Source organism: Hyperoodon ampullatus, assembly GCF_949752795.1.
Source record: "Hyperoodon ampullatus genome assembly, chromosome: 16".
In the NCBI taxonomy this organism is placed as follows: Eukaryota; Metazoa; Chordata; class Mammalia; order Artiodactyla; family Ziphiidae; genus Hyperoodon; species Hyperoodon ampullatus.
Window position 1 is genome coordinate 27,429,161 of NC_136929.1, and position 12,123 is coordinate 27,441,283.

At 38.8% G+C, this 12,123-nt stretch overlaps 1 protein-coding gene across 1 annotated transcript in view; it reads right to left on the minus strand.

The window, feature by feature from the left end:
• Positions 1-12,123, minus strand: part of SCEL (sciellin) — a 132,266-nt gene that overhangs the window by 75,792 nt on the left and 44,351 nt on the right. The window contains exon 9 of the mRNA XM_079721556.1: positions 11,278-11,343. Coding sequence (XP_079577682.1) covers positions 11,278-11,343 — 66 coding nt within the window. The remainder of the gene's footprint in view (positions 1-11,277; positions 11,344-12,123) is intronic.

The following is a 12,123-nucleotide window of genomic DNA, read 5'->3' on the forward strand; positions in this document are numbered from 1 at the left end:
TCTCACATACTTGATTTTATTCAATGCACACATCTATCCTGTGGAGTGTATATGTTTTTTTTTTTTCACTGAGTCTAAAAAAAGGTGAGTAATTTGCCCTGGATCACACTGCTAGTGACTCAGCCAAGGTTTTAACCTAGTCTTTCTCATGTCAAATCCCATGTTTTTTCCTCTATCACACTGTATCAAACCAATACTCTTCCAGGTATGACCAGTGAAAATCTAAGACCAATAGGTTGTCCTGTATTATTTCCTTGCCCAAGAAAGCATCAGTTCAAAAAGCACTTGTTCCACAATTGCCCTAGTTATAATGTTAGGACACATAACAACATATGAGGCAAAGTTGGGTATTCAAAGACTAGAAAAGGTGTGGTGTGGTCCATGGTCTCAAAGAGCTTACAGAATGCAAGGCATTCTAAAGATTCAAAAGAATCTTTAGATTCTTCACTCAAAAGAATGATTGCTGTAACAATGTCTTACTTTCAGTGGCCAAGGACCATTTCAATGAGCCACACCACAACAATTGAGCATGCACTGGACTAAAATTCCAGAGACCTAGGTTTTAGACTAGTTTTGCCACTAACTTTGATTTGATCCAGGAAAGAACACTGATTCTCTCTGAAGAATCTGCTTCTTCATTTACGAAAGGATGAAACTGGTCCAGATCTGTGGCTGGTAAACCACTGCATGACCATGGGAAGGCAGAGTGATTGCAAGGAATCCTCAGTTCCACAGAGCCCTGAGGACTTGCTATGGATTAAGTACCTTGAACATTCATATACTGCACTTTCTAAATGTGTGTAGATTCAGTTGTGGTTAATAAAATGTAAATTAGTATAATTTAGGTTGGATCTATAAGAGCTCAAATAAACTTTAGCTGCCAATAGACACAGAGGGACAGAAATTTTCAAGTATTGCAGAATTCATAGCAGCACATTCTGAATTAGCTTTCTCCTCATTCTATTCAAACAAGACTTCTCAAAAATAATAAACCTTGACTCAGGTTAATGTTCTAATTACTTTGAATGTCTATAATGTGTATTCTAGGGATTCAGATTAGATTTTTAAATCACTATTCTTTGACATTTTATTGAGAGTATTAGACTCCTAATTTTTACATGACAGATTCTAGTTAATACAAGAAGGTTTTTGTTTAGATAGGTTTTGTTGAGATAGAAATAAATATATAGTATGATTTAATTTAATATAGTATGATTTAATTTAGGGTGACAGCAAACTTTGTAAAAGGTTTGGTACCAATAGAGTTAAAAATGTTGCAGCATAATTACAAAGGCTACATTTTACCGTTTATAGCTACAGACAGAAAAATATAATTGTAGTGCAAGGTTGCCATGGCAACCCACTTCTCAATCAGGATTTCTTTTCCTCCTTCAAATCTACCAATCAGCTAAGTGGAAGTGAAAACCACTGAAAGAGAAGAGGTTGAAACAAATATGGATGGGAAATTACGAAAGTATGTAGCAAACATTTAACAATATGATAATTTCCTATGTGTGTTTCCACTATTTTAATTTTATCACATATTATATAGTTTCTTTTCTGTCATTGGAAATGACTGCAGAAAAAAACACATTGGTTTTTTGGTGGTGGTGATGGCTTCACTGTTGCTCCTGAATCATTAGAATGGGTAACATCATAAACATTCATATTGTCTGTTAAACAACTACCTAAACTGGGCTTCAGTGAGTTTCTTAAATGAGCTTCATATGCCATTTAAGCACTGCATCTCTAAGTCACCTAAATACAGAATCAGAAGCACTTGAATTTACCATAAACAGAATACCGATATTGAAAGGTGGGTTCTGAAATCAGAAGCAACTTTAATATCAACTTCCTAGAAATACTGTGTCTATATTTTATTGTGATTTGACTGAGCATCTCTCATGAATGGCACCTATCATCCACGCCATTGGCTCAAGCCCTGGAAAATGTTATCACTCTTTTGAAAGACTCAAAGATGAGAAAAAGTTTAAGAACTTGAAAATTAAGACACACACTAGTGCTTGCTGACAAACTGCTTTGTGTCAGGCTTTCTGATAAATCTTAAAATGAGAAAAGTGGGAAAGGAAAAACTTTCACTGGCTCTGACCTTCTAAATTTCTGTACTGATGACATGTATATTTTCTTTTATACATATTTCAGAATCTTTAGTACACAGAGCTCAAGTTACATAAAAGCAAAGCATTAACTCTTAAAATAGAAGCAATCTTCTGAAAAGGTACCTAAGCTTATCACAAATTACAAATATCTATCCATAATGTCTTACACAAAAAGTCATTTTCTACATGGCATTGAATTTGTAATTACTGGATTTACTGCTATCACTAAACATAACTGATCATGGATGAGTGCAGAGAATGCCTCTTAGGTAGGAATCCCATAGTTCTACACACATGAATAGATGCAAGCATGTGTGAGCTCGCATGTGCGCACACGCTCAGAGCCCATGCTCTCTGGCCTTAGAACCTTTGTTCCTTCTCTCCTTTCTGCTTGGAGTGGCTCCATCCCCACCTCGCCTCTGCACCTGGCTTACTCTTATTTCATTCTTTAAGGTGTACCTCAGGCATGTCCCCTTTTGACCCCACTGTACCCCAAACACATCCTCTATTACCTCCCTCTCCATGCTCCATATTCTGTGGCTATGTCAACCTCAGTGTTTATCACCCCCCAGGACCCACTCTCAGTCAGGGCCTGCCTTCATGGGTGGCACTCCTCTCTCAAAATGACTCCCTGACAGACTCTGAGTTTCTTGAAATAGGGACTGGATCTTACTCATTTTTGTATTCCTGGCCTCTAGGAAAGTCCTTTGTTAGCACATAGTCAGTGCTCAACAAATGTTTTGGAAAGAGAGAGAAAGAGGGATGTTTAAACAGTCATCATATCTTAAACACAGAGAATAAAGCCTAATGACAGAGAGACAATAACGGGTCGAGGGAAACTCCTTATCTTGTAAATACTAAGATGTACTGGGCTTCCCTGGTGGTGCAGTGGTTAAGAATCCGCCTGCTAATGCAGGCGACACGGGTTTGAGCCCTGGTCCGGGAAGATCCCACATGCCGTGGAACAACTAAGCCCGTGCAACACAACTACTGGAGGCCATGCACCTAGGGCCCGTGCTCTACAACAAGAGTAGCCACTGCAGTGAGAAGCTGGCACACCTCAATGAAGAGTAGCCCCCACTCACCGCAACTAGAGAAAGCACGCGCGCAGCAACGAAGACCCAACACAGCTGAAAATAAATAAATAGATTTTTTAAAAAGAACCTATTAAGATGTATTAAAATTAATCAATCAATATGTACTTATTTATTTATTTATTTATTTATTTTGCTGTACGCGGGCCTCTCACTGCTGTGGCCTCTCCCGTTGCGGAGCACAAGCTCCGGACACGCAGGCTCAGCGGCCATGGCTCACGGGCCCAGCCGCTCCGCGGCATGTGGGATCCTCCCAGATCGGGGCACAAACCCATGTCCCCTGCATCGGCAGGCAGACTCTCAACCACTGCGTCACCAGGGAAGGCCAATATGTACTTATTGATAAATTACTATGGTTAAATTTATTGATGAGTCGAAGGGTTATAAGATGATACCATCTAGTTGATGAGTATGCCCCCAAAAAGTAATGTTGCAAGATAATGCACAATTAATTGCCAAGTGAGGGTTGCAGACAATAAACTAACATTCTGAGTTCAAAGGATTAAAAACAACCTTTTGGCCTGAGAAAGCTGTGTGGAGGAATTAAGATTCAGGCCAGACTCTGAAGGCTGGGCTGGTTTTGGATGGTAGAATGCGCCCACCTCCTCTACCTTCACCCTGCCTACCTCTCATCACACCTCACCTCAACCACGTAATTGCACTAGTTATTTTCCGGTTTCTCCTCTACCATTGCATTTGTAGAAACATCATGCTTCAACTTTCATTTTCTTCTCATTTAGTATTTTCTCCATAGGTAACCTCTCTTTGAATATACTACATTTAAAATCTTTGGAATCATTCCCAAATCTGGATCTCAGGCACCAACCTCTCCCCTAAACACCTCTCCCGTTTTTCACTGCTTGGAAATTAATCTCCACAAATACATCCTTTCAGTATCCCAGGCCGCTTGCTCAAACCAATGCACATTCAGCTTCTTACGACCAATTGTGTACTCCCGATTCCACTCCCATTTCTTCCTACCTCAGTTGGTGGCATCATTACGCTTAAAATCACCCTGGGCTTGAAAACCTGGCATTGTGTAACTCCTGTGCTTCCCCCAAATCCCACATCTTTTTCCAGATCTTTCCCCTGAATCCTCTGTTAGAAGCTCTCCCTACCACATCAGAGCTCCCAGAAAATGTTGATGCTTTTCTCATGATCACACAGCTGATCGTGTGTTATGGTTACCTGTGCATCCGTATTATCAACTCTTGGAGCTATAAAACCCTCCGAGCTGCTGCTTCCCCTCAGAGTTCTCTGACTCAGGAACGGCCTACCACGCTGCTGAGCATGGACACCTAGACATGTAGGCTCCCTCTGTGATCCTTCTCTCTCTCAGGAGTTCCCTTGCCCTCCTCCCCTTTTGGGTTATGGCCCCTGTGATGTTATCTTTGGGAGGTTTCATGCTGGGAATGACTCCCTCTCCATGCAAACCTGTCAAAGCACTTAGTTTGCTACTGCCCACCCCCAAGTGGTCATATCTTTTTCTTTGATCAGCACCGTGAAGTCCCTGGAATTCACTACAATGACTACTGAATAAGGGGAGTAAGGGAGACAGTTTTGTTTTAAGTGTGGATGATTGAATGTTTATTTTATTTTGACAAAAGAAAATAATTTTATTTTAAAAGGTAGCATATAATACCTCCCAAAGAGTGGATATGTCATTGTGTATGGTTGTGAGGAGGAGATTCTCTGAGGATAGCCTGGGACAGCAAAAGACAACCAAACAACCAGGCATAAGTAATTAATAAGAATTTAGGGGGTGGGGGTTAGAGGGGAGAGAAGAAGAAAGGAAGGTGAAAAAGAGAAAAAGAGAGATGGAAGAAAGAAAAAGGGGGGCTGCTGAGCAAAATAGCAACAGGGTCAGGCTTGTAGAGAAATGTCAACCAATGAGAAATGGTCAATTACAGGAGTGGCCAAAGAACTTACAAACAGGAATTTCTAAAACTACATTTTACATCGTTTGGTCTGGGCTTTTACAATGTATTGCTACTCCCATCATCCCATATCTTTATTTAAACGTTAATGCAAATAGTATTTGGACAAATCAAGGAAAAGAAGCTGCCATCCTCAATGTCTGAGTTAATGTGGAGAAGAGAGAACAGAACAGAGATCAGTCAGAAGTGCCAATTTGAAGAGAGATCAGATCAAAACATGGCCCCAAGAACATAGTGCCCTGGATGGGGGAGAAGACAGCATACCGGGCAGAGGAAACCTTATATGCTAAGGGTCTGTAGAAGGTGGGAGTATAGGACATTTAACACAAATTAAGTGACTGGAACAGAAGGCAAGGGGGACTGACGAGGGATGGAAGGGAAGTAAGGACAGGTAGTTAATGCTAAGGATTTGGGTCTTTATTCTAAGAACAATGAAGAGTCATATTTTTATTTAGTAGGGTGATATGTTCCAATTATCCTTCTAAAAATATCAGTCTGGCAACTATGTAGGCAAGAGCTTAGGGGAGTGGATATCAGGGTGAATAAAAGGAGAATATTTAGGTAGCTATTGTTGTAGTTCCCGGGAGATATGATGATATAAATGGAGAGAGGTATGTAGATTCAAGAGGCATTTGGGAGGTAAACTGACATGATTTGCTGATGGATTGGATATTGGTGGTTAAGGAAAGAAAGGTATAAAAAAGATTTCAAGATTTCAAGGACATCAGTTGACTGGAGGATAGTGTTATTGAGATAGAGGACAAGGTTAGTGAAGAGAATTATGAATTTCATTTTGAACCTGTTGAGTCTGCAACACTTTTGGGATATTTAAGTGAAGGTGTCAAATAGGCAGTTGACTAACCAAAGGTAACTCAGAGACAAGGTGTGGAGTGGATATAAACGAAGGAGTCAGGAGCATACAAGTGGCCGCTGAAGCCATGGGCATGGATGACTTGTCAGAAGGCAGAGCACTGAACAAGAAGAGAAGAGGGATATTAAGTCTTTAGGAACATCAACATTTAAGGGCTTGGTAGAGGATGGTGAGGTAGCAAAGGCAGCTGAGATAAAATGGCTAGAGAAATGTAGGCACACCTCAGAGATATTGTGGGTTCAATTCCAGATCACTTCAATAAAGTGAATATCACAATAAAGCAAGTCACAACTAGTTTTTTGATTTCCCAACACATGTCAAAGGTATGTTTACACTATACTGTAGTCTATTAAGTGTGCAATATAGCATTATGTCTAAAAAAATGATGTACACACCTTAATTAAAAATACTGTATTGCTAAAAAATGCTAACCATCATCTGAGCCTTCAGCATGTCACAATCTTTTTGTAACAGCAACATCAAAGATCATTGATCATGGATCACCATAATAAATATAATAATAAGAAAAAAGTTTGAAATATTGTGAGAATTATCAAAATGTGACACAGAGACATGAAGTGAGCAAATGCTTTTGGAAAAACGGCACTAATGCACAGGGTCCCCACAAAACTTCAATTTGTAAAAAACATAGTATCTGCAAAGCACAATAAAGCAAAGTGAAATTAAACAAGGTATACCTGTAAACAACAACAACAAACAACAAAAAATACCCCAAGAGTGTATTGGGGTTGGTGGGAGGAGGATGGTTTCAAAAGACAATGAGAGACAAGATTTTTAAAGGCATGAATAGCCAGTGGCACCTTTTGAAAGGTCAGTTAGTCATAGGGATGGATATATCAACAAGAATGTATCAGCAAGGTCATTAGTGACCTTGAGGAGAGTTGTTTCCATGAATAATGGTAGGAACCAGAAAATGAAGGTGGCCAGTGTCATCAACTCTTCTGAGAAATTTGGCTGTGATGGAGACACAAGGTGCCAGCTAAACAGATTTATAAGTTTAGGCTATTAATTTTTAGAGGCTGTTTTTTAAGATGAAAGGGATTTGAACATGGAAGAGGGGGGAAACAGTGAAGCAGGGGTTTGATCATATAGGCAGGAGAGACAGATCAATGTAATGAGAAACAAAAATTATAACGTTAAAGATTGATCCAGTCCTGATTAAAATGAAAAGAAATTACAGGTTCTGATGGCATTTGAGAAGAAGATTTCAGAGGAAATAATCTTGTTGACACAGGTTGGTCATTCAAAACACTATGTTGATGGTTTCCCTTCTCAATAAGAGAAGGAAGAGACGATCAGAGAACATTTACATCCAATGACCAAGGAGCATGAAATCAGCTAGAAAAAGTTTTATTTAAGCTCAGAACTTTACCTGCTATGTCTTATTATCATGAATTACAGCTTCTCTCTTTAATCTTGTTTTATCAAAAAGGGAGCAAGAGGCTTTCAAAGATATTTGACTTTTAACTCCAAAATTTTGTTTGATCTCCCAGATCTTAACCATCTTATTGCAAGACTAATGTATTTCATACATAAAATGATACTTGTTTTAAGAAATTGCTTTTTTTGGGGGGGTATAAATTGGGAGATTGGGATTGACATATATACACTTATTTGTATAAAATAGATAACTAATAAAAAATATCCAATTTAAAAATGTGAAAAAAAAATCTTAACCACAATTATTTTCATTTTTATAAATCCCTCTATCTTTTGTCCCAAGCTTCCATATTTTTATATTACTGTATTTGTGATATGCATTTAATTTTAATTCTCTTTTTTCTTTTATGTTTTTTTCATAATTTTCCAAGTTTTTATGTAGTTTGTATAATATAATTTCATAATACTTATTTTGACCTTCTTATAATTCAATTATGTTTCCTTTCTAGTTGTGAATTTTATAAGTTTACTACCAACTCAATGAAGTAAATATTCATTTTATTTGCTCAATCATTAAAAACAATTGTTTTTTTTTCTTTAGCTATAGATATGGTTATTTTAGAAAATTAAATATGCTCATTTAAGCTCTAGTTGAACTCACCAACCTTATGTTAATTATATAGAGAGAATTACACATAGATATAGTTCTAGATGTAGATGTAGAAATACATATAGACATAAACACAGACTTACAGAGTCATAGGTATAGATGTACATATAAATATAGATAACAGTGTGATATCATGGGTTCTTCTGTTGATAAAAAAGCTTAAGACCCTTTGGGTACAGCTTATATCATGCCTGTAGTAGATTTTAATCCAAACACAACTAAGTTTGGTTCTTCCACACTACGTAAGTCAAGAAAGGAACAACTGAGGGATGGATGAGATGGTCCATGGTATCAAAGATCATGGAGAGGTCAAGGGGGAACAAAGTTCGGGAAAATGACCCATTCCTGTAATGATTGGGAATGGGTGTGTAGGAGAAAATGAAATCTCTGGGGAAGATTAGGTGATGGAAAAAATGAAGGTTCACAAAACAAAGAACAGGAATGAGAGTGAGAGTGTTGGTATTAAGGGGAAATTCTTTTGCATAAGATAGAAGGGGAGAGGAAGGGAGAAGTAGACCAGTGAATAAGCAAAGGTTGAAGGGAAATAAGCTTAGCATTGAGCTATTAGTGAGTATTAAAAATCGTAGTCCTCCATTATTTCTGTTTTTGACCTATTTTCATTTTCTTTTTGTTCTTCTGGGGACAAAGATCTCTTTTTGAAGACTGTGCTTCCTTTCATCATTTAATAATTGCTTCTATTTTTCAGCTTTTACTAAAAAGACTATTTCTCAGCCCTGAGAATGCACTGACATTAAAGGTGAGAAACAGAAATTGTACTTTGAGCTCTTCCAAAGAAAAGCACTTTAGAAATCAAAGGCATTGCTATATTGTTACTATTCTCTCCTTCCCCTGAAAGCTTGGCATGACATTAGCTCTGATCCTTGAAGAGACATATTTCAGTCTAGCCATTATATTAATAATCTGTGACTCTTAAAAAGGAATGGATATCTAAATTCATCAACCTTATCCAATAATCTTCCCTCTCCCTTAGTTCCGGTGTTAGGGATCTGATCCAAGAATCAGAAATAGGAGCATTGTAACTTATTTTATCTTCCATGTAAATCACATCCAGCTATGAATAAATCGGAAGGGCATATAGCCAAGCACTATCAGTTCTGTGCAAACAGAGATCCACAGCTGAATGGGCATTGAACACATGAGATGTTAGCTCATGAATAATCCTTTTGTATCTTTACAAAGTTATATAAACAATTGCTTATTATGGTGATGATTTACATTAATAATGGAATAATAAATAGAAGATAAAAATAACAAGTTATTTTGGAAATAAGTGATAAATATTTTTTGGAAATAAGTGATAAATATTTCTAAGTGTCAGTTACTGTCTATCAAGAAAAAACTGGATGGATCTTAAAGTATTATCTTACAATAGTAACTAGCAAAACCAGTAGTTAATATTTTCCCACTTAGGTAGCTCCATGAAAGGTATCACTCATGGAGAAATAGCTAAACACAGCCTGAGGAGAAAGCAGGTTTTAAACTAGAAATATAATCCATATTTGGCAATTCATATAATTGTAAATCACCCATAGATGAACAGGTTTTAAAAGAAAATATTTTAAAAGGTGAATGTAATTCCAAATTGTGATTGTTCAACATGTTCAATAATTTTATATATATGTTATACACATATAATAAATACATATGTACACACACATACATGCAGATGCAGCCAGAAGTATGAACAAGACAACTTGAGCTCTTTGTGTCTTAGTCAACTAAAATTTATTTATGTCCTTACAGATTCAACTTAAATTATAAGACATTTATTTCCAAATATTCCTATTATTTGGAATATTCCTATTCCAAATATTCCTATTATTTGGAAATAAAAGAGACATTAAAAGCCTGTGCAACAGATGAAAACTTTTGGAAATAAAAGTCTCGTATGAAACAAGCACACTGTTTCATAACTCTTTTCCAATTGTTGAACTGGGACAATAAAGCCCATTTAAACATGGAAATATTTGGTGAAGATACTCTAGGGGTAGATGACATAAAAACAATTTTGGATACCCTAAAGCAAAACCAGCTTGGAGACCTATTTTCCTTCGAGTGTTGGTGATGACATAGATTATGGGAGTCCTACACTTGTGTCTACTTCTTTGAAGGCTCAAATGCAGGCTCCGTGTTTTGTTCACTGATATCTCCCAAGATCCTAGAACAATATCTGGCATACAGTAATCACTTATTAAATATTTATTAAGTTAAATAGTTGTTGACATTCCCAGCATGGAAATTGTAGAACAAGGTGTCCTCCTCATGCTCTGTAATTTTACCTGTAACTATTGCTCTCAACAACAAAAAAGTAAAAAACAAACAAACAAACAAACAAAAATCCCCCACTCATCTGTCACTTAAAGTTTACAAAGAACTTGCCATACCTATTCCCATCCAGACATCTGGGCTCGTCAGAGCCCAAAATCGCTGTGCACCAGGAGCGCACACTGGAGCGCCACCACCTGGTGTTTGTTCTCTCCTCTGCTACCCTTATGGATTGACTTATGTCCTCTCCAAATTCATGTGTTGGAGTCCTAACCCTCAGTGCCTCAGAATGTGACCTAATTTGGAAATAGGGTCATTGCAGACGTAAGTAGTTAAGTTAGGATGAGATCATACCAGAGGTGGTTGGGCCCCATATCCGATATGACTGGTGTCATTGTAAGAAAGGGAAATTTGGACACAGACACGTGCACAGGGAGAACACCATGTAAAGATGAAGGCAGAGATTGGGATGGTGCCTACACAAACTAGGGAACGCCAAAGATTGCTAGGAAAACACCAGAAGCCAGGAGAAAGGGTGGAACAGATCCCCTCTCACAACCCTCAGAAGGAACCCTGCTGACACCTTGATCTTGGACTTCTAGCCTCCAGAACTTTAAGACAATAAATTTCTTTTAAGCTACCCACTTTATGGTACTTTGTTACAGCAATGCTTAGCAAACTAAAAATACAGGCACTTACTCCTCAAAGCTTGTCAGATTTCCTACCAGGGCCACTTGCATCCTGACCTCACTTTCACTGGGCACTGTCTTATTCAGTGCTCAGAGTTCACAAAATTGCCTCCAGTTTATTCCAAAGCATCCACAATTATACGTTGTCAATATCTAACAGATTCTTCCATCACATGACATATCAGTTACCTCTGACACATTTCCCTTACCTTCTGCTGGCTCCTGTGCTTGGGGCGGCCTTATAACCTGGAGGGGGCGGTGGAAACCAGGACTGTCTGTTAAGAAATGACATCAATTATAAACATGGTGCTTGAAAGGCTTGACCCCCACCCACATGTCTACCAGGAAAATCTAAAAATAAATTGACAGTTAAAAAGGCAATAAGATGACTTTCCTACAAGGTCTTGGAAATAAAATGAAAACTATTTACTTCCTGCCATAGGAAGTAACTGTCTATATTTCAGGCTATTTGGAATATAGTAAACCCCTTTTCCCATTTCCTTTGACACCAAACAATGTAGACATTTCTTTAAAAACAAATCTGGGGGAAGAGCTTCAAGATGGCGGAAGAGTAAGACATGGAGATCACCTTCCTCCTCACAACTACATCAGAAATACATCTACACGTGGAAGAACTCCTACAGAACACCTACTGAACGCTGGCAGAAGACCTCAGACCTCCCAAAAGGCAAGAAACTCCCCACGTACCTGGGTAGGGCAAAAGAAAACAGAATAAACAGAAACAAAAGAATAGGGACGGGACCTGCACCAGTGGGAGGGAGCCGTGAAGGAGGAAAGGTTTCCACACACTAGGAAGCCCCTTCGCGGGCAGAGACTGCGGGTGGCGTGAGGGTGGGGGAAGCTTCGGAGCTGCGGAGGAGAGCGCAGCAACAGGGGAGCGGAGGGCAAAGCGGAGAGATTCCCGCACAGAGGATCGGTGCCGACCGGCACTCACCAGCCCGAGAGGCTTGTCTGCTCACCCGCCGGGGCGGGCGGGGCTGGGAACTGAGGCTCAGGCTTCGGTCGGAGCGCAGGGAGAGGACTGGGGTTGGCTG